Source organism: Mytilus edulis, chromosome 1 (assembly GCF_963676685.1).
Source record: "Mytilus edulis chromosome 1, xbMytEdul2.2, whole genome shotgun sequence".
Taxonomy (NCBI): Eukaryota; Metazoa; Mollusca; class Bivalvia; order Mytilida; family Mytilidae; genus Mytilus; species Mytilus edulis.
In genome coordinates, this window is record NC_092344.1 from 125,042,995 (window position 1) to 125,066,033 (window position 23,039).

Below are 23,039 nucleotides of genomic sequence, written 5' to 3' on the forward strand. Positions count from 1 at the left end.
TTTCAATAAAATACGTAGTACTGTGACTAATAAATCTCCAGCATGGCATGGTAGCACTCGCGAGATGTTATAAACCAGCGTACGTGTTCGGCATCGAGCGACCTCCCAATTAAATTAGTCAAAATTACATGCTAGGTCAGTTTCATATGTCTCAGACAATATTGAGATTTGTTCGTTTGTAATATAACCTACAACACGATGAAGCAGATTCAGCGCAAAAAAAGTGATTTTCTGATAATACTTGACGCGACTCTACTCTCCAGTTCCCTTATCATATGGTCAATGAACTCAAAAATAATGAGACTTTCCAATACTGTTTTGGCGTTGTTGCAGGGTGATTGGCTCCGATAGTCTGTCGACCTCATCGCCTCGGCATATTTTTAACGATATCGAAGGAATCTGATAATTCTAATGCCATTGGAAATCTCATTCAAAAACAAACCTACATGTCTTAGACTGAGTATTACAAATTCAAATATTGTAAAAGATACAAGTTACCTTCCGATGTTGGCATAATCTCAACAACAAAAAATTTGAAACCAAATGTCGTTATTGAAATGATATTTCATCAATTAAAAAGTGACAACATAGGTGTTTCCTTTAACATTCAATTTATAAATTTTTATTTTGCCATTCCTTTCTTGCATGCCGAATCAATGTGCACGCAACTGCGCATAGGGAGCTACGATATTTTTCTGCATGACTCGAACATCTTCATCAACACTTTTAACTAGGTTGTCAAACTAATATCCGGGATAGACATAACAGACACCAACAGTCTCCGAACGTTAAACAAATATCATAATAGTCTTAGATAATACATCACGCTGTCCGATTCCGATTGACCAACTCGTCTCTCTCTCTTCTGTTTTTTTTTTGTTTTGTGAAAACGACGTGGATGCACGTGCTGTCGTGCCTCCGGGTAGCTACGCCCCTGTTTTGTATATTGTGTCAGATAAAAAATATGAGACATTTTATTGACTCAGTCTCTTAATACCTAATCAGTAATATTAAACACTGATGGCAGTATATTTTCATTATAAATATTTGCAGTTGCGGATCCTAGGCCTAAGGGGGAGTCCGGGGGTTTGAATCCCCCTTTTATTTGACAATCAAAGTTTTTGAAAGGCGACGTGAGGTTTGAAACAACCCTTTTAATCTGGGCTACGTTGGAACCCCCCAAAATGGCTGGATCCACCCATGATTTGGATCCTCATAGCTCATAAGCTTTACTAAATGGGAAAACAATATACACTGTTTAAAAACTCCGTGTAAAGATAAAAATCGTAAGGTCCGAGATATACGGGGACGAATTAACCCATCATAATTTACCTGCGTAAACAGTTAGGACTAGGTCAAGGGCGCTACTGAAACTGAAAGTGCTAATATTTGAACTTCGAAAATGGGGAAATTAGCAAAGACTTGCTTTGAAAATCAATTATGGCCTGTACATTAATGCTATGGTAACATTATTTATTTATGAAGGCTGTTCGTCATAATTTGCTGAATGGTTCCGCACGTCTCAGCGTACGTTTAGTTTTTTTGCAATCAACACTGTCACTGAGCGGTAAAATACAAACGAAAAACAGCCGAAATGTGCAATTTCTCTCTGTTATCAAATGCCCATTGTATGAGTGCGTCCGATCCTTCGCCCCATCTTGTCAAATCTCTTTCCAATTTATGTTTCAACTCAACTCCTAGCAACTATATTGTGTTTCTTTCAAATATTAAGGTATTTTATGGCTGAAATCTCTTTCCCGGAGCTAAATATCTCTTAAACGCCTCATATTTCGAGGATAAACTAATTTTTGCATTGATACAGCAGCCATCTTGGATGCTTTAATCATATGATTAAAATTTAATACACTTCAAAGAGGTGGATTAAGTTTAACGACAGTTTTAGCCTTTTTAACGCAGCGTTAAAATTAACGACAAGTTGAACAACACACTAATCATATGATTAATTTTAATCGAATGATTAAGAAATTTTAACGACGCGTTAGCCCTAACGACAAGTTGAACAACAGACCCCAACAGTTCAGTTTTAATCTTATATTCATTACATTATTGACTAATACTCATTTCACATTCCAACAAAAGGGTCATTCCTTATAGTATTCATTTTATTTTCAGTCATATTTTTAGAGTAAATACAGTCTATAAATTTTTATTTGCATTTAGTTAATTTTAAAATAATGTACCTTTTTGGGTATTCATTTTTTGTGATTAAGGAAAAATTGCATTTATGAAAATAAATGTGGTTCATCTTTACCCTCCATTTATATCAAAATATAATGGTTTAATGCAGAATACTTGCATCATACTTAACATCTAATTGTACCCTCTTATCATGCATAAAGGCAGGAATAAATTATTTGTTCAGATTTGGTTTTCAGACTGCTGCCGGTATTTTTTCCAGCTAAAATCCTTCCAATATCAAAGTGTTCAATATTTTTAACAATATCTCACAAAGTTAAAGCATTATTTACTTTTAGAGTTGTATTCATTTGCAATATTTATAAATGTAAGATTTCCCCACTTCCCTGCCAACATTTTTTCGCCCACGTCTTTTTGATTAATTCATACTTTTTTTTTAAATTTCCAGTTCATGACAAGGGAAGATTCTTTTTTCTAGTGTTCTAGAATAAATAATGATTTTGGAAATACTGCAAATGAACACTTACAATTTGAAACTTTCAGATTGTCACTAGGCGATTTCAAATACAATTTTCTGCACTCATGGGTCAAAAAATAGCTTTTAGAACTATCGTTCAATACTTTTCTACATGACCCTTCAAATTATATTTATAGATGGTACAAATGCATGTCAAATATTAAAATCCATTGCTCAGGAATGTCCATTATTTCTCTCTTTTAGTGTATCATGTTGGTGCTGTAAAGATGTGCAATGTTTTTAATATACTTAATGTAATGTAAATATATAATTACCATGTTATTTAATGTTATATCAATAATTACTGTGTTATTTAATGTAATATCAATAATTACTGTGTTATTTAATGTAATGTCAATAATTACTATGTAATTAATGTTTTTGTTGATAATTACAGTGCTATTAAATGTTAGTAACTTAAAAACACTGTTTAGTGTATTCTGTGTGTAGGTTATTATAATAAATAAGCTTTATTTAGAGTGGGCATAGTGTACAAACATAACATGAACTTTTAACAGAGAGGTTGATTTTTTAAACGCATTAGTTTTATATTTATGGACTTAATATTTCACTGAATATGATTTTAAAAAACTGTATTAAAAAGAAAAAAACATTATTTGATTTTAATTCCAAAGAGTTTACTCATCAAAGACTTACATTTCCAAGAGCTGTCTTGGATGATTAAAATTCCTGTTGAAATTAATCCTAATTTATAAAATTTTCAAATAATTTACATCAAATAATTGAGTTTGTTTTGTTTGTGGAAGGGACGAGAAGATTAAACATTGATAACCTCACCCTTGTTCGAGTAAAAAAATGCAAAACTTTTCATATATTTTTTTTGACAAAATATTTATCTATTGCTAACATGCTTGTACTATTTCCTAGAGTGATAAATAGATTTAAACAAATATTTATGACTTAAGTTTTAAATGCATCTGTGTAAATAATCAACATTTGATTGATAATACTGAAGAAACATTAATTTTCATGGAATTAAAATTTTGTGGTTTTTCTCTCTATATAAGATTTCATGGGGATTTAATTTCTAAGTTTTCAGTTAATTAATAAGTTTATTGAATATAATGCACATTTGTACCCAAATGGGTTGAAGGCATACATAAATCAACATAGTTAATGGAAGTGATATTATTTATAGGTAAAATTCTGTGGGGGTTTTAATTTTTCAGGGATATATTCTTTCCAAGAAATAAACTAATTAAATCTTACACGAAAAATTTCTGCTTTTACAGGAAATACCTGTATTTCAATCAGAAGTCATATATTTCATCTTAGTTTCTCAACCTTATCACATATCATGAAGCTGGGAAAAGTTACCTACAACACATTACACAATCAAAACCTTACTTATATCTAAAACAAATCTATTCTATGTTTGGAAGTCAGATGGTCAAACATGATGATTGTCTGCATTTTTTTAACATAAAAGTATGAGGAAACTTGTGGCTGCAACCTATGATCCCTTATGTCCTGTAACCAAAAAATACTAATGATGATATTGTATTCTTAGATACATTAAATTTTCTGGATCAGGCCAAAGTATATATTTAACTATATTTTACTCTGCATTTAGTATGTGAGTTATTTTTCAACTTTCATTAATAATAGGTCATCAACCATCTAGGCCAGTTTGTTCACCACTATAAACACTTTCACTGTGGTTTTTAGAATAAGAATACTGTATAAATATTTTAATATTGTTATTTGAATAACAATATAATTTTTATATAGTATAACAAACTAATTTGCAATTGTTCTATAATGTTGCAAGTTTAAATGTTTGATGTGTTGAAGAAATTTGTTTTTATATTCTTTAGAAGTGGAAGATATGTAAAATAAAGTGAGTATTACAACAGATGAAATTCTACTTACTTTGATATTTTTGTTCACAGAAATATTTGTGTAATAAATGAAAATAACAAGTGTATTTTTTATCAAGAACTTAACTTGTTTTCATTCATTATTGCATGACAGAAAATACTGAAGCAAATATACAATACAAAAAATCATAACACAAGTAACATAAGTAAAAGATGTTTCCTTCGCTGTAATAACAACTGTATAAAGCATAACTTACAGTCTTGTTTCCAAATAGAGATGAAAAATATCTGTATCAAAATTTAGAAAAAAATAATATGTGTTATGATTACCAATGAGACAACTCTTCAACAGAAAACAAATGTTGTAGAAGTAAGCAACATTGGGTTACTGTAAAGCCTTAAATAATGAGAAAATCCCATTCTGTTTAGCAAGCTCAATAAGACCACACAATGACAAATGTAAAACAATTTGATATATGTCAACAAAGTACACAAACTAAACGAGTTTGTATAACAATGATTTAACTTAAAAGTAATATTGCTTACCCTAGTAAAATAAAACAGGTAAACTATTTTCAGCACATTAAACAAGCCTCCAGGCAATGGTCCTTTAATTTACCGAAATCAATTGAGCACAACAAGTGGACATTTTTTCAGTCTCAAACTCTTATGCAGGTATTGCCTCGAGCCATATCATTCAAAAACCACAAATTTATATATCATAAAACAACTTACTTCTTCAGTAACTAACCATGAGAATAACTTGTGTCTTAACAATATTAGTAACTTTTAAGTCGTTTTACATCTGTATTTGAAATATGCTTGCATACAGATTTTTGAGCAACATCTTTGACAAACCAACAAGCCAAATAGAACGTTTGAATACCACAAAAAATCTTTGTATTGTTTAGTTGAGTATTTCTGTGTCCTGAATGTTCTTGCATTTATTTTTACTGTATTTCTGTCATGTAATGTTGTCATTTTAGTGTTAATAATTAACATTGCCATTAAAGCGGGAGGTTTGGCTAGCCAAAGAACCAGATTCAACCCACCATTTTTTTTCTAAAATGTCCTGTACCAAGTCAGAAAAATGGCAATTGTTATATAATAGTTCGTTTCTATGTATGTTGCATTGTCGTTAGTTTTTGTTTTTGGGGTTGTTGGTTTTTTTTTGTTGCACTTCAGTGTTTCTGTTGTTTCGTTGTATTCCTATTATAGTTAATGTGTTTCCCTTAGTTTTAGTTTGTAACCCGGATTCGTTTTTATGCCCCACCTACGATAGTAGAGGGGCATTATGTTTTCTGGTCTGTGTGTCCTTCCGTCTGTATGTCCGTTCGTCTGTCCGTCCGTTTGTCCCACTTCAGGTTAAAGTTTTTGGTCAAGGTAGTTTTTGATGACGCTGAAGTCCAATCAACTTGACACTTAGTACACATGTTCCTTATGATATGATCTTTCTTATTTTAAAACAAAATTAGACTCTTTACCCCATTTTCAAGGTCCACTGAACATAGAAATTAAAAATGTGAGTTTCAGGTTAAAGTTTTTGGTCAAGGTAGTTTTTGATGAAGCTGAAGTCCAATCAACTTGAAACTTAGTACACATGTTCCTTATGATATGATCTTTCTTATTAGCTCACCTGGCCTAAAAGGCCATGTGAGCTTTTCTCATCACTTGGCGTCCGTCGTTGTCGTCGTCGTCGTCGTCTGTCGTCGTTAACAATTTTTAGCTCACCTGGCCCAAAGGGCCAAGTGAGCTTTTCTCATCACTTGGCGTCCGGCGTCCGGCGTCCGGCGTCGTCGTCGTACTTCGTTAACTTTTACAAAAATCTTCTCCTCTGAAACTACTGGGCCAATTTTTACCAAACTTGGCCACAATCATTATTAGGGTATCTAGTTTAAAATTTGTGTCCGGTGACCCGGCATTTAGAGCAAATCTGACATGGGGTAATATTGTTTATCAGGTCAAGATCTATCTGCCCTGAAATTTTGAGATGAATTGGACAACCCGTTGATAGGTTGCTGCCCCTGAATTGGTAATTTTAAGGAAATTTTGCTGTTTTTGGTTATTATCTTGAATATTATTATAGATAGAGATAAACTGTAAACATCAATAATGTTAAGCAAAGTAAGATTTACAAATAGTCAACATGACGGAAATGGTCAATTGACCCCTAAGGAGTTATTGTCCTTTGTAGTCAATTTTTAACAATTTTCATAAAATTTGTAAATTTTAACTAATATTTTCCACTGAAACTACTGGGCCAAGTTCATTATAGATAGAGATAATTGTAAGTAGCAAGAATGTTCAGTAAAGGAAGATGTACAAACACATCACCATCACCAAACACAATTTTGTCATGAATCCATCTGCTTCCTTTGTTTAATATTCACATAGACCAAGGTGAGCGACACAGGCTCTTTAGAGCCTCTAGTTCAAACATCTTCTCCTCTGAAACTTAGCATGATTGTTCCTTAGATTATCCTGCACAAAGTGTGTGCTTCGATTTTTGATCCGTCAAAAAACATGGCCGCCGTTACTTAAAATAGAACATAGGAGTCAAATGCAGTTTTTGGCTTATATCTCAAAAACGAAAGCATTTAGAGCAAATCTGACACGTGGTAAAAATGTTCATTAGGTCAAGATCTAACAGCCCTGAAATTTTCAGATGAATCAAACAAACCATTGTTGGGTTGCTGCCACTTAATTGGTAATTTTAAGGAAATTTTGCAGTTTTTGGTCATTATCTTGAATATTATTATAGATAAAGATAAACTGTAAACAGCAAAAATGATCAGCAAAGTAAGATCTACAAATAAGTTAATATGACCAAAATTGTCAATTGACCCCTTAAGGAGCTATTGTCCTTTAATGACAATTTTTCACAATTTGTTCATCACATTTGCTAACTTTAAAAAATCTTCTCCTCTGAAACTACTGAATGGATTTGGATGAAACTTAGCATGATTGTTCCTTAGATTATCCTGCACAAAGTGTGAGCTTCGATTTTTGATCCGTCAAAAAACATGGCCGCCGTTACTTAAAATAGAACATAGGGGTCAAATGCAGTTTTTGGCTTATATCTCAAAAACGAAAGCATTTAGAGCAAATCTGACACGTGGTAAAAATGTTCATTAGGTCAAGATCTAACAGCCCTGAAATTTTCAGATGAATCAAACAAACCATTGTTGGGTTGCTGCCACTTAATTGGTAATTTTAAGGAAATTTTGCAGTTTTTGGTCATTATCTTGAATATTATTATAGATAAAGATAAACTGTAAACAGCAAAAATGATCAGCAAAGTAAGATCTACAAATAAGTTAATATGACCAAAATTGTCAATTGACCCCTTAAGGAGCTATTGTCCTTTAATGACAATTTTTCACAATTTGTTCATCATATTTGCTAACTTTAAAAAATCTTCTCCTCTAAAACTACTAAACCAAATTCAACCAAACTTCAACTGAATGATCAGTAGGGTGTATAAAATAAAGTTTGTGCTTTATTTTTTATTTCGTCAAAAAACATGGCCGTCATGGCTAAAAATAGAACACAGGGTAAAATGCAGTTTTTGGCTTATATCTCAAAAACTCCAGCATTTAGAGCAAATAAGACAAGAAGTTAAAGTATTTATTAGGTCAAGGTCTACCTGTCCTGAAATTTTTCAGCCGAATTGGGTAACTGGTTTTTCAGGTATAATGCCCCTGAATTGATGATTTTAAAGAAATTTTGCAGTTTGTGGTTATTATCTTGAATATTATTATAGATACAGATAAACTGTTAATAGCAAAAATGTTAAGCAAAGTAAGATCTACAAATAAGTCAATTTGACCAAAATTGTCAATTGACCCCTTAAGGAGTTATTGCCCTTTAAAGACTTTTTTCACAATTTGTTCATCATGTTGACTTACTTTAAAAAATCTTCTCCTTTGAAACTGCTGTATCAATTTCAGCCAAACTTAGGCTAAATGAGTTTCAGGGTATCTAGTATAAATTTTATATTTCATTTCCTTGTATGTCAGAAACATAGCTACTATGGCTAAAATAGAACATAGGAGAAAATGATTTTTTTTTTGCTTTTGAAGAAAATAGGACGATTCAAAGAACATTTAAATAAATTGAAAAGCCAAAATAATCATTGATGAGAGATTTAACCAAAAAAATTAAGGTGAGCGATTCAGGCTCTTGAGAGCCTCTTGTTTTTAAGGCCAAAGTACTTTGGACACATTCTTGTTTCTTAATTGATTAATGACTTTCGAACAGCGGTATACTACTGTTGCCTATATTCAGTTTTCGACGTCATTCTGTGATGGGTATTATCACTCTACGTTTGTTGCTGTCATTATCACGTGCTATTTCCAAAAGTACTCCATCCTGAATGTTCATGTCATCAAACTGCAACTATAAGCTTTTAAGAACACAATTGACATTTGTACCTTCCTAAGTTTTTCAAGTTAGGCTTGTGTCCATCTTGCACCCACTGTCTTATAATATGTACATTTTTGTCATTGTGTTGAAGATGTATGATTGATATTTCTATGTCGTTTTTTCATGTTTCTTTCAAATTCATCGGACTTTGATGACACTGAGTGTCATGACTAAATTTACAACTTGAGTTGTTGAGCCTTCCAATCCCAGCTATATCCACACTGCCTGCAGTGTATTCTTCTTAACACATCTGTGTTTCAGTGCTGACTTCCTAATCTATGTTTTATTTTCATTACTTAAAACCTCAATAATCCGGCTGGCAACGTTATAACCGGTAAAATTTAGAAACTGAATGGGACTATCTATACCCATGCTACGTCAATCTTTAAATACCCAAATGTTGCAAAACACTTGTCCTAACTATTTACACCACTGGGTCGATACTACTGCTGGTGGACGTTTCGTCCCCGAGGGTATCACCAGCCCAGTAGTCAACACTTCGGTGTTGACATGAATATCAATAATGTGGTCATTTTTATAAACTTCCTGTTTACCAAACTTAACTGTGAGTTCTTCGAATAAACTAAGGAGGCATATATTACCTTAGCCGTATTTGGCACAACTTTTTGGAATTTTGGATCTTTAATGCTCTTCAACTTAATTTGTACTTGTTTAGCTTTATAAATATTTTGATATGAGCGTCACTGATGAGTCTTATGTAGACGAACGCGCGTCTGGCGTACTAAATTATAATCCTGGTACCTTTGACAACTAGTCCTACCTCCATGACAAATATGTTATTGTCCCCGCAGATAAAGCCCCAAAACAACATAAACTGCTTGATAAAATAATTAGGTATTGACAATTCACTTGGAAACTCAACATATACCATGACGACACTTACCAAAAAGGAAATCCTGGATAATCATAGGTCTGTTCTATGTTCCTTTGGAATTTCAACCAAAGATGAAGAACTGGATCTTCCATCACTGTATTGGATACCTAAACTACATAAGTGTCCTTACAAACAACGGTATAGTGCTGGGTCTTCCAAGTGCTCCACGAAACCTCTTTCTAAATTATTAACATATATTTTATCAGCAATCAAAGACGGGCTTCAAAGTTATTGTGAAACTGCCTATTCTAGAGGTGGCGTAAATCAGATGTGGATACTTAAAAATTCCAAAGATCTTTTAGAGTACATACAATCTAATTCTCTTTCATCTTGTAATAGTATTAAAACATTTGACTTTGCTATTCTTTACACAAGTATTCCACATTCCAAACTAAAAGACAAATTGAAAGAGTTGGTATTGCTTTGCTTCATAAAAACGAATGACCAACGTAGAAACAAGTATCTTGTCTTGGGGAGGGATAAATCCTACTTTGTAAAGGATCACTCTGATTCAAACAAACAATTCTCTGAAACTGATATTATCAAGATGCTTGATTTCTTGATTGACAACATATTTGTTACGTTCGGAGGACGTGTTTTTCAACAGACTGTCGGCATTCCAATGGGAACAAAGTGTGCCCCTCTACTTGCCGACTTGTTTTTATATTATTATGAGGCTGACTTCATGCAGGAACTTCTTAGGAAGAAAGATAAGAAGTTAGCGATATCCTTCCAATCTACTTTCCGCTATATTGATGATGTTCTTTCACTAAATAATTCAAAATTTAGTGACTATGTGGAACGCATCTATCCCATCGAACTAGAGAAAAAGGATACTACAGATGCAGTTAAGTCGGCCTCAGATCTTGAGACTTACATCTAGACATTGACAATGAGTGTCGGTTGAAAACAAAACTTTACGACAAAAGAGATGATTTCAGCATTCCAATTGTGAACTTTCCATTTCTAAGTAGCAACATTCCAGCAGCACCTGCATACTAGATATATCTCCCAATTGATACGATATTCCCGTGCTTGCATTTCCTATCATGATTTTCTTGATAGAGGGTTTCTGCTCACAAGGAAGCTATTAAACCAAGAGTTCCAAATGGTGAAGTTTAAATCATCCCTTCGTAAAGCAGCACCTGTATACTAGATATATCTCCCAATTGATACGATATTCCCGTGCTTGCATTTCCTATCATGATTTTCTTGATAGAGGGTTGCTGCTCACAAGGAAGCTATTAAACCAAGAGTTCCAAATGGTGAAGTTTAAATCATCCCTTCGTAAACTTTACGGACGCCATCACGAGTTGGTTGACCGTTATCATGGTTATGGAATAACCGTTTCACAAATGATATCGGATATGTTCCTTACGTCGTAAGTACAATCCCCTTCCCTTTCATGAATGTGACATACCGAATTAGACTATTTACCGGATTTGTTATCACATAAGGTAGCACTCCAAAGTTAGAAAATAAAATTAAAAATGAGCCACAAAATGTTTTATCATCTCCTATTCCTGGATTTCTAATACATTAACCTAACTGTTTGTGTTGTACATGTGCATATGTATGTAATCAGTATATTCCGTAGATTTGATTTTCAAAAGTTAAAAGAGTGAAAATTAATTCCTTTTATGTGTATCCATGGCAACATTCTGCATTTATTTACCATAAAATATTGCAAAAAGGGGGGTGGACATGTCACATATCACCCCCAAAATTTGGATCAAACTAGAATTTCAATGCCTTTGAGTGATACCTTTTTTAGAAACTGTTTTCATAAATCTTCCTAATGATCAAATAAAAAATGGGTGTCTTTCGCCTCATTTTTTCGTAAATTCCAATCACAAAGTTCGTGCGATAAAAAGTTGGAAAAAAACATTACAATAATTGCCGGACCAATGTATGGTAGGGACATACAAATACGGACTGTCATACAGAAAACAGCCTATATTACATACATTACATAATCTTGATGTTCATATAAACCAAATACAAAGGCTATTTTAATACTCAGCTATCCAAAAATAAATTTTATTGCACACTAGCTCTCATATTTGAAAAATCCACAGGGGCCAAAATGCGAAACTACACACCTAGCTGTGGAGTGCTACCTAAGCAACACGACGGGTGCCACATGTGGAGCAGGATCTGCTTATCCTTCCGGAGCACCTGAGATCACCCCTAGTTTTTGGTGGGGTTCGTGTTGTTTATTCTTTAGTTTTCTATGTTGTGTCATGTGTACTATTGTTTGTCTGTTTGTCTTCTTCATTTTTAGCCATGGCGTTGTCAGTTTATTTTCGATTTATGAGTTTGAATGTCCCTTTGGTATCTTTCGTCCCTCTTTTATATACCCTCACGACACTTACCAAAGAAGAAATCCTGGATAATCATAAGTCTTTTCTATGTTCCTTTGGAATTTCAACCAAAGATGTAGAACTGGATCTTCCATCACTGTATTGGAAACCTAAACTACATAAGTGTCCTTACAAACAACGGCATATTGCTGGGTCTTCCAAGTGCACCACGAAACCTCTTTCTAAATTATTAACATATATTTTATCAGCAATCAAAGACGGGCTTCAAATTTATTGTGAAACTGCCTATTCTTTGGGGTACTCCTGGTAGGACTGTCGAGTTTTGAATCCTGTTCACCACAAAACACTAAGATCTTGTATAAAGGAAGGCGTTAGTCAAATTCAAGGTGTTTTTCGGCACGCCATATTTGTGAAGTTATCATTTTTAATAGCTCGTGTGGTATGGGGTCAAATGCGTTTTCAAAATCCTAAATAAATATATCCTTCAATCAAATGCTTTATTTATATTAAATTAGGCATGTCACATAACAATAGTAAAAACATAAGGTCTTTGACCTTTCATAACCGACAAATACATACATTTACACAATAAACATACACAATACTTATATTAAAACACAAAAGACATAGAACATTAGACATTAGACATTATTTTATTTTCCAATCATGGGCCCTTGTCAGGCAAGATACAAAAACATCATAATACAATGATTATATAAACATTAGTGAAATACACAATAAGTAATACACAAATAATAAATTGATAATATGAGTAATGTAGGATATAATTATAGTAAGAGACATTGAGTGCAATGAGGCCGATTTAATATTAAAAGGATATGATATTAAGTTTATTTTAAAATACGGAACTAAAAAATAGCAAAAATAGAACCGGGAATATAGTATCTCAATATAACATATATTGCATGCACATTTAAACAGGGCTGAACCAAGGAATTGTATGGTAATACAAATCCTTGGCTGGACTCATTGAAATACTATATATATTATATACATGCATGAGCAGTAAGCTAAAAGCAACATTCAAGCAGCAACATAAAACACTAAAGCACAGCAATTAGAAATTATATAAAAGGCTCTGTTTTTTAAGCTTAGCAATTAAAAACAAAAAGAGTAGAAGTATAATACCTAGCATGTTTCAAAGCTGTAACATGAAACACAAAAATAAATACTAAGCCCATGCTTTGCAATGGCATAAGTTGCGATTTTATGAGTAAGACTCGAGGTATATATCCATTTTTTTTAAATATAGGATTTTGCTGGTTTTTTTTTCTATAAATGAACTTAAGATTTAGAGCTTTAAAAGTCATTCGTGGCCAAAACGAATCGATTTTTTTGGGTTGAGTTTTGTGCCATATTATAAAGTAAAAACTAATAGTGTAATAAATAAAATATGAAATGAAAAAGAAAAGTGTAAAAAATTTTGCTGATTTTTTTTAACTTCGAGCAGAGATATATATACTAAATGTTTTATATGTCTCTGTCTGAGGTCTCTGCATATACTTATTGTTCTGAAAATATTTGCAAAGTTTTTTAAAGACATCCTTGATATATTTACGAGCTTTAGAATCTATCCTAAAACATAATTGTTATTAAATATGGTAAATATATTTTATATGATGTACGAAAGAATCAAAGTAAAGGTTATAAAATCTCAGAGAGCTTATGTTTATGTTATGCAACATGCCGACTATAAACAATTCAAAGCTTTGAATTGAATTGAGTAAAGGGAAAGTATCGACACAGACTTCTTCTTCTTCTTCTTCTTTGTATAAGCTTCCTATAGACAGGAACACCTCTAATGATATTAGAGTATATATGAGGGTAATTTTGTGGATAACTTTTTTTGTTTTTGTTTCTTTACAACTATGTACAGCACATTATGTGTATGTTTCTTATTATATGTACTTTTTGGTTTTGTTGTGTCTTTTAAAGTTATATATACAGATATTGCTTTTTAACTTGTTTATTATCATATGCTTATCTTATTTACATGTGTCAATGATGTGTTTTTCCTATTCATGCAAGTGACAATAAAATTACCTATATAATAGATGCTTACATGGGTGTAATTTACATAGGGAGTTTATGATGTTAAAAGAAAAAAAGAAAACTTGTTAAAATATCAACATAGTAGCCAATGCTTAAAATCTAAAACATATCTTTCATTTCATCTAGATATGATATCCAACTTTGCTCAGTATGATAAAACAAATTTCATATTAAAAATACATTATGATTTTAATATAATTATTTTGTGCTTTATTTTAAGATGTTTGTACCATTTAAAATTTCAATGGTTTATTCTGTAAAAACAAAATCCTATTCATTTTACCTTAAAAAAAAATAGGAAATTAAAATGGATAAAAGTATTAACAACGTAATATTGACTAAAGGAAATTAAAAAAAAAAAAAAAAAAAAAAAAAAAAACAACAAAAAAAACAATTAAAATTATTACAAAAAAGATTAAAAGCCATGATGGTGATGTTAAAAGTAAAGACTTTATCTGCTTCACTTGTAGTTTTTAAAATTACTTTCACAAAATCATAATCATTATATATGGTTGTTGTGCTTGCAAACAGGTGATTTTCACCTTCATGTTGATATTATTATCAGAATATATCCTTCAATGTCCTTTTTCACTTTGAATATAGGCTTTTGTTTCAAACCTCTACACACGTATAACTGTCACTACATGTATATATTCATTGGCACATATTATTTGTTGTTTAATGCATCCAGTACTTCTATTCTCTTTGCGTGAAGTTGGAATAATAGATTTCTACATTTTTCTTCTATCTTGGTCATGAGTTCACTACTTATGTTCAGTGTTTCTTTGAAATTATTACAATCCAGTATCAATTGTGTTATTTCCATCTTATTGCAGCAGAAAGTATTCCATTTAATTGGATCAATATTATCCAATATTTCCATTTTCATCTCTACATAGTATTTCTCTCTTATAGTACTTAACACTGGACAAGAGGTAACCATATGAATAATGTCTTCATTTTCTGTATTGCACAGCTGACATAACGGTTCTGCCACAAAGTGTGTGAACTTGTGTTTGTCCGACTGTAAGATATATGCTCCCGTCATCATTCTGGCTTTTATAATTGCTTTTCTTAATTCAAGTCGTGGTTGATTTTGTAGATTCCATACTTGAGCTGTTTTTCCAATTTCTAAATTTTCTATGTTCATATTTTTTAGACTGGTTTTATTACGAGCTTCAGATTTTAATTGAGCATTCCAATATTGGTTTACTTTTTTCTTTATTTCTTCTTTCCATATATCTCTTTTTGGAAGATTTTTCTGCAAATAGTTGATGGAAGGAAGATCATACATCTCAAGTATATTCAGTATCCTGCTGAAAAAACTTTTCTTGTTGTCATAGTTAGTGGCAATTTGTCTAATCATAACATCTTTAATTTTGCTGTTGTCACATGATAATATAGAGTATAAAAGTGATAAATGTCTTTTATGTATTTCAGCTTCTATAGGCAATGCTCCAAGTAGTAGTAGTACCACAGCATTTGATGTTCTTTCTGGTAGTGACTGTAGGTGCCTCAAGTTTTTCCTATGGAATATCTCTAGTTCCTCTATATTTGATTTTGTTAAAGGTAGTACTTCTAAACCATATGTTAATCTTGGTATTACATAGGTTTTATATATTTGGTATGAGATTGCAGGGTTAAGTCCATTTGTACCGTGCACACCAGAACCCATAAGTGCATACTTTGTTCTTCTAGCGGTTTGTATTCTTTCTTTGATGTTGAAGTTATGTTCTTTTCCATCTGTTCTCTTTATTCCTAGATGCTCACTACACTCAGATGTTTTTACAACTTTGCCTCCCATTGTCCAGCTGTAGCTAGATTTACGCTTTGAACAGTCGATTATTTCTGTTTTGGTTGGATGTATTTTGTAATGATGCTCTTTAGCATATCTGTCTATTACATTCAGCATTACTTGTAGCTCATACTCGTTGTTTGAGATAAAGGCTATATCATCTGCACAAGTTGGTGCCCCTACATATATGTCTCCCAAATGATAACCCAAAGAGTTCTGTTCTAGCTCTACTAATAGGTCTTGTACAAATATTTTGTATAAGTGTGTTGAAAGTATACCGCCTTGCCTTACACCTTGCTTGATTTTAAATGGTTCACTAAGTCCATCCATCCATTTTACTTTGGAAGTAAGCCCTTCATATAGTTCTGTTAGTATTTTCCAATAAGTTGGATGCATATTTTGGTCAATAGCCTTATCCATTAAGATGATATGCTGTACGACATCAAATGCTGATTGTACGTCAAGAACAGATATAAAGAAGTTTTCAGTTGGTTTTTTTATTTCATATCGAGATTCTGATATGAGCAGGCTTGACATGATTGGTGACAGTCCTTCTGTAAATCCAAATTGTAGGAGTGTTTCTGATTTTAGATTAAGCTTTTCCAGAAAGGCATATTCAAAAGTTTTTCCAATAGTAGGTGTTACTGTTATTCCCCGATAATTGCCCATAACAGTTGGATCTTTTTGTTTTTTCAGTACTGGTGTAAGTATGCCAAATTTAAATGATACTGGTACTGTTCTTTTCAATATTATGTTGTTAAATATTGAGGTTAGCACAGGAGAGACGCTTGATTTTGAATTTTGTAGATGCTCAGCTGTTATTCCAGATTCATCTGCACTTTTTTTAGTATTGAGCTTGCCAATTGCCTTCATGACTTCAGACTCTGTAAACTGTTCTGGGTCTTCAGCTTTGTCTATTGCTTGTTCGTACAGTTGCTGCCTAATTTTGCAGAGATTAAGATAGCCATTTTCATATATATTCTCTTTTGGTACACTAAGATCTTCATAGTATTTGGCAAAACTTTTCCTTTGTTCTTCAGGAACATAATTATAATTTTCATCAATTTTCAAGCAATTTGTTGAGGTTTGTTGATTGCTGCGATTCCTATTTATGAGTCTGTAGAAAAGTTGAGAATTTGGGTTGTCCATTATCTGCTGGTAGAGATTTTGCCGACTAAGTGCTTGTTCCATTCTTACTTTACTACGCAATTTTCTTTTCTCATTTCTTAACATTGTAGCCATAGGATGATCTTTCTGACACGGAATTGCAATCCGACATTGGTCCGTAATATACAGAAGTTCCGGTAAAATTTTGCCGAGAGAAAAAAAAATATACATTTTTGTATTCTTAGTTCTGTTCTTTGGTCAGATAGAAATATGATATAAAGGCAAACAAATGTAAGGGGTCTCATATTTAGTATTTTTTAAACTCATGCCCAAGAAAACGAAAGTCGAGTAACAGCAACAGGTTTAAGGCCTTATATTTTTTATAAGACTCTCAGGCACTTGTTTCTATCCTTCGGAAGACCCACTATCCACGAATATTTACACGTGGATAGTAGGTCTTCCCATGAATAGAAACAAGTGCCTATGCTAAGACTAAGAATTATAATAAGCTTATTTACAAGTGTTTTTAAAATACATCAATGCTGTACATAAACCTCTTTTTGTAGATAATCTTTAACTTCATGCCAATAGACATATGTAACGGGAGTGGAAGTTTCCAATGGCTTCTTTTTCCAGTTTGTCTACCCAAGTTCTGGGATATTGGACAAACTACGCAAAACACATTAATATAAACAAGATGTTTATTTAAAGACATACATTATGGTTAAATATAAGTTACATTATCTACACACAAGAATAATACAATATACGGTGGTGGCTAGTCTACTTGTCATTGTGAAGTTCCATATTTGCAAGCCAAATTGTATGAGCGTCTGCTCATTTCAAATCCTAAGTGTAGACTGCCCCAAACACAGTGAGTGACAGCAAACTTATAGTTCCTAGTGACAATGACCGGGCCGGATGTCGGGCACATGCAAGAAGCAGGAAGTCCTGACAAGAATAATTATATGGCCGGTCTCAGGAGAAAGAGTAACGGAACTTTAAGTTATACTAATATTAACCAATTGCCTCAAATAAATAGAATAAACAAGTAAACAAAGTGACCACCATTACACACATTTACACTTGTATGCAAATTTGTCCGCCATTTAAATCACACAGGTGGTTCCCATAAACTTTGACATCATAATTCAAAACATTTAACGTCACAACTAAAAAGTGATTGTTACTTAACGTTGGAAGGTTATTCGGAGGTGATATAAGTTCATTCGGAGGCAAAATATCAAAAGTGTAAATATGTTTATTGTAGGCCAAATTATGCTAAACTGTAGACAACAAATACATTAATATTTTGATGAGTCTTGTTCTCCTCTTTCCAATGATATAAAGTATAACTGTGTGGTCTTTTGTTAACCCAAATCCATAAATTTCATTGATTAATACTAATAGTAAAGATTTTGATGTGTAGTTTAATTGTTTGTATTATAGTTCATATGGATGGTAAAGTGAACATTTCCATTCTCAATCTTATTTTACCTGTTTTTGTGTTTTATAGGTGATATGGATGGTAAAGTGAAGATTTTATTTTTTATCATCAGTTTATTGTTGTTGGAAGTTTTCTGTCAGCATACTATGTACCAGTTCAAGCGTTACACTTACAAAAAGAAACGAGATGTAAGTCCTATGAAGTACATGAAGTATGGAATACTTTTTAGCTCACCTGTCCCGAAGGGACAAGTGAGCTTATGCCATCACTTGGCGTCCGTCGTCGTCTGTCGTCCGTCGTCTGTCGTCGTAAACTATTTCAAGAATCTTCTCCTCTGAAACTACTGGGCCAAATACTTTCAAACTTTAACTGAATGTTCCTTAGGGTATCTAATTTATAAATTGTATCCGAAGTTTTGATCTATCAACAAACATGGTCGCCATTGCTAAAAATAGAACATAGGGGTCAAATGCAGTTTTTGGCTTATAACTCAAAAACCAAAGCATTTAGAGCAAATCTGACATGGGGGTAATATTGTTTATCAGGTCAACATCTATCTGCCCTGAAATTTTCAGATGAATCAGACAACCCGTTGTTGGGTTGCTGCCCCTGAATTGGTAATTTTAAGGAAATTTTGCTGTTTTTGGTTATTATCTTGAATATTATTATAGATAGAGATAAACTGTAAACAGGAATAATGTTCAGCAAAGTAAGATTTACAAATAAGTCAACATGACGGAAATAGTCAGTTGACCCCTTTAGGAGTTATTGCCCTTTATAGTCAATTTTTAACCATTTTTCGTAAATCTTAGTAATCTTTTACAAAAATCTTCTCCTCTGAAACTACTGGGCCAAATACTTCCAAACTTTAATTGAATGTTCCTTAGGGTATTTAGTTTGTAAATTGTATCCGAAGTTATGATCTATCAACAAACATGGTCGCCATTGCTAAAAATAGAACATAGGGGTCAAATGCAGTTTTTGGCTTATAACCCTTAAACCAAAGCATTTAGAGCAAATCTGACATGGGGTAATATTGTTTATCAGGTCAAGATCTATCTGCCCTGAAATTTTCAGATAAATCAGACAACCTGTTGTTGGGTTGCTGCCCCTGAATTGATAATTTTAAGGAAATTTTGCTGTTTTTGTTTATTATCTTGAATATAATTATAGATAGAAATAAACTGTAAACAGCAATAATGTTCAGCAAAGTAAGATCTTCAATTAAGTCAATTTGACCAAAATTGTCAATTGACCACTTAAGGAGTTATTGCCCTTTAAAGACTTTTTTCACAATTTGTTCATCATGTTGTTACTTTAAAAAATCTTCTCCTTTGAAACTGCTGTATCAATTTCAGCCAAACTTAGGCTAAATGAGTTTCAGAGTATCTAGTATAAATTTTATATTTTATTTACTTGTATGTCAAGAAACATAGCTCCTATGGCTAAAATAGAACATAGGAGAAAATGATTATTTTTTTTGGCTTTTGAAGAAAATAGGACGATCCAAAAAACATTTAAATAAATTGAAAAGCCAAAATAATCATTGATGAGAGATTTAACCAAAAGAATTAAGGTGAGCGATTCAGGCTCTTGAGAGCCTCTTGTTTGTATATGCATTATGTACATATACATTTTTTTTTAATTTTGCAAAATATTATTGTTTATATTAATCCTTTAATCCACAGACACACTATCTTTTTCATTGTGGACTGGTCATTTATGAGCAAATAAAACTTCAAACTCAATTAATAAATATTAATAATTGAATGAATGATCTTGATCCACTGGTCAAAACATTGACTTAACTTGATATTATTAATTTCATGTTAATCTGGTGCTCTACTTTCTCTTAGTACTTACTCACATATGTTTTATAGTGTTCACTGAGAGATACATCTTCGCTAGCCAAGGGTTACGATCCACTCCCGCTCTCTCCACTCTTGGCAGATTAAGCCAACATTTGTGAAAACAATGTTGTGCCACCTATCGGAAGATTAAAGTCACGCCCATTCCGAATACATTATTCTTAACCAATGGTAGCACTTGAACTTGAAAATATACGTCAACATTCATGCATAAGTGCATGAAACATACACAGGAACTTCTATTAGTTGATTAAAAACATTCAAGTTGTAACTAAATATAGTCGTATGTTTAGGGATGTAAAGACTTGTTGCACAATAAACACGTGGCAATTGTTTACAAACACCTTCTACATTTACACGTGATCATGTTATGTACGCTTTTTGATTGGATGCAGCGAGTTTCGACTGTAACCAATGAAAATGCTTATCCTGCGTCTACGAAATTTTATCTCAATCCGCCAAGGGTGGAGAGAGCGGGAGTAGATCGTAACCCTTGGCTAGCGAAGATGTGAGAGATATCTTCTTAGATTATATATAAAAGTTTTAAATCATGATGAAGAATTTAATTTTTAGGCTTCATTCAGGTTTGCTAATTTTCATATTTAAATAAGGCTGATCCTAACTTTTTCAATTAATCATTAAAGTCTTGGAACTTTTTTTTCAGGATAAAAAATATAGAAGTGCCAAAAATCCTTGTGAAGGAAGACCAGACTGTCTTGCTCATAAAGGTGTGGACCAATTAATGTGTGTCAGAGAGTGCATGTCAAAATTCTGCTTTGATGAACTCTACAAAAATGACCTAGTAAGTGTATTGCATAACCATTTAAGTATATCAAAGTCAGTGTTAAGAATTATCTTTGTAGAAATGTACAGAAATGGCACAGAAGATATAAAAAAGAAGATGTGGTATGATTGCCAATGAAGCAACTCTCCATAAGAGACCAAATGACACAGAAATTAACAGCTATGGGTCACTGCACAGCTTTAAAACAATAAGCAAAGCCTATACAGTATAGTCAGATTTAAAAGGCCCCGAAATCACAAATGTAAAACAATTCAAACAAGAAAACTAACAGCCTACAAAAAGATAAATATGTAACACAGCAACAAACGACAACCACTGAATTACAGGCTCCTGACTTGGGACAGATACATACATTCAGAATGTGGTGGGGGTTAAACATGTAAGTAGGATCCCAACCCTCCCCTAACTTGGGACTGTGTTGTAACAGTTCAACATAATAACAACTATCAGAAATCAGTTGAAAAGGCTTAAATCATTAGATGGATACAAAAAGAAATACATATAACAAAAACACAACGTGGATGTGACCAAGTTCTTGAACATCCCAACAACAAAAAGACATTAAGTACAGATCTGAGAGTATTCACAGTAACTGGCAGAAAGTCAGTTACAACTAAAAAAAAAAATCATGCATCTAAGACTAAATTATCAATCAGTACACATCCAATGGATTAAGTGTAAAGACATCATATACAGTCAAAGGAAAACATGGCCTAAAATAACAATTTTTCTCAAGAGTTATTATAAGACCAATGTCTCGAGCTATGAATTGTTATATTTTAGTTTCAGGTTTTGGTTTATTGCCTTGTGAGCAAGTTGTCTACCATTAAATCTTGTGGAAAGTTATCTCATTGGCAATCATGCCACATATCTTTATTTTATTGTCATATTCATCTTATGTTTTCTTTTTCAGCTTGAAGATGGAGAAATTGATATAAGACTAAACTCATTCAAAGGATGTTTGTCTCAGCAATCCAATAATATGTACTCTAAGACAAACAATATTGATATTAATGGAAACTATGTTCTTAACTGAAAACAATAAACAAAGACAAATATATAATATAACTATGGATTGAAATTGTGTTTTCAACTGAAAACAATATATAAGAACAGATATATATTAATACCGTAACTGTGATTGGAAACAATTATGTTCCAAACTGACTGTCTTATACAGACTGATTTATAGCACACAAACGAAGGAAACTAAGATCTGTACCAACGTTTACCAGTGATTTCTTCATTACTATCAGTGGATTTTGATTTAAAAGACCAACTTTAGAATGCTGCCAATCTTTTCGGATTTTGCTACTGATTTGTAAAACTATTAATAATAATGAAAAATACATCATGTGCTCTTTTTATATGAAATTTTTGTGTTCTTACTTAGACTTATATGTTTTTATTCGATTGTTTTGAGATCTTATAATGCTATCATGTCGTGGTCGTCAGAAGATATATTTGGTTTCTGAACAATAACAGATCAAGAATGAATTTTGGTGGCGTCAAGTTTACCGTTCTAGATTCATGCCCCTTACAAATTGGAAAACTGCTAAACATTCGTTTCTAATCGCTAACTTTAGTTTGCCTCAACCGAAGGTTATGAAACTTGTGCACATAGCTATTCCCACAAAACACAGATCAAGTTCAAATTTTGGTGGTGTCACTTTTACCATTCTAGATTTATGCCCCATTACATTTAGTTTCCTTTCTCTAACTTAAGATTGTGTATATGATTATAACCCCAAAACTCAGAGAAGTACAAATTTGGGTAGCGTCACT

The 23,039-nt window shown here is 32.6% G+C and overlaps 2 protein-coding genes across 2 annotated transcripts in view; both read left to right on the top strand.

Moving 5' to 3' along the window:
• Positions 1-3,288, top strand: part of LOC139518820 (mucolipin-3-like) — a 36,277-nt gene extending 32,989 nt beyond the window's left edge. The window contains exon 15 of the transcript XR_011663463.1: positions 2,028-3,288. The gene's annotated coding sequence lies outside the window, so the exon portion shown is untranslated. The remainder of the gene's footprint in view (positions 1-2,027) is intronic.
• Positions 3,289-17,289: 14,001 nt separating this feature from the next.
• On the top strand, positions 17,290-22,642 carry LOC139518908 (uncharacterized). Its single transcript, XM_071310587.1, has 4 exons — positions 17,290-17,331; positions 18,651-18,769; positions 21,114-21,251; positions 22,168-22,642. The coding sequence occupies exons 2-4, from the start codon at positions 18,656-18,658 to the stop codon at positions 22,288-22,290; spliced, it is 375 nt and encodes a 124-aa protein (XP_071166688.1). The 5' UTR covers positions 17,290-17,331; positions 18,651-18,655; the 3' UTR covers positions 22,291-22,642.
• The last annotated feature ends 397 nt before the right edge of the window (positions 22,643-23,039 follow it).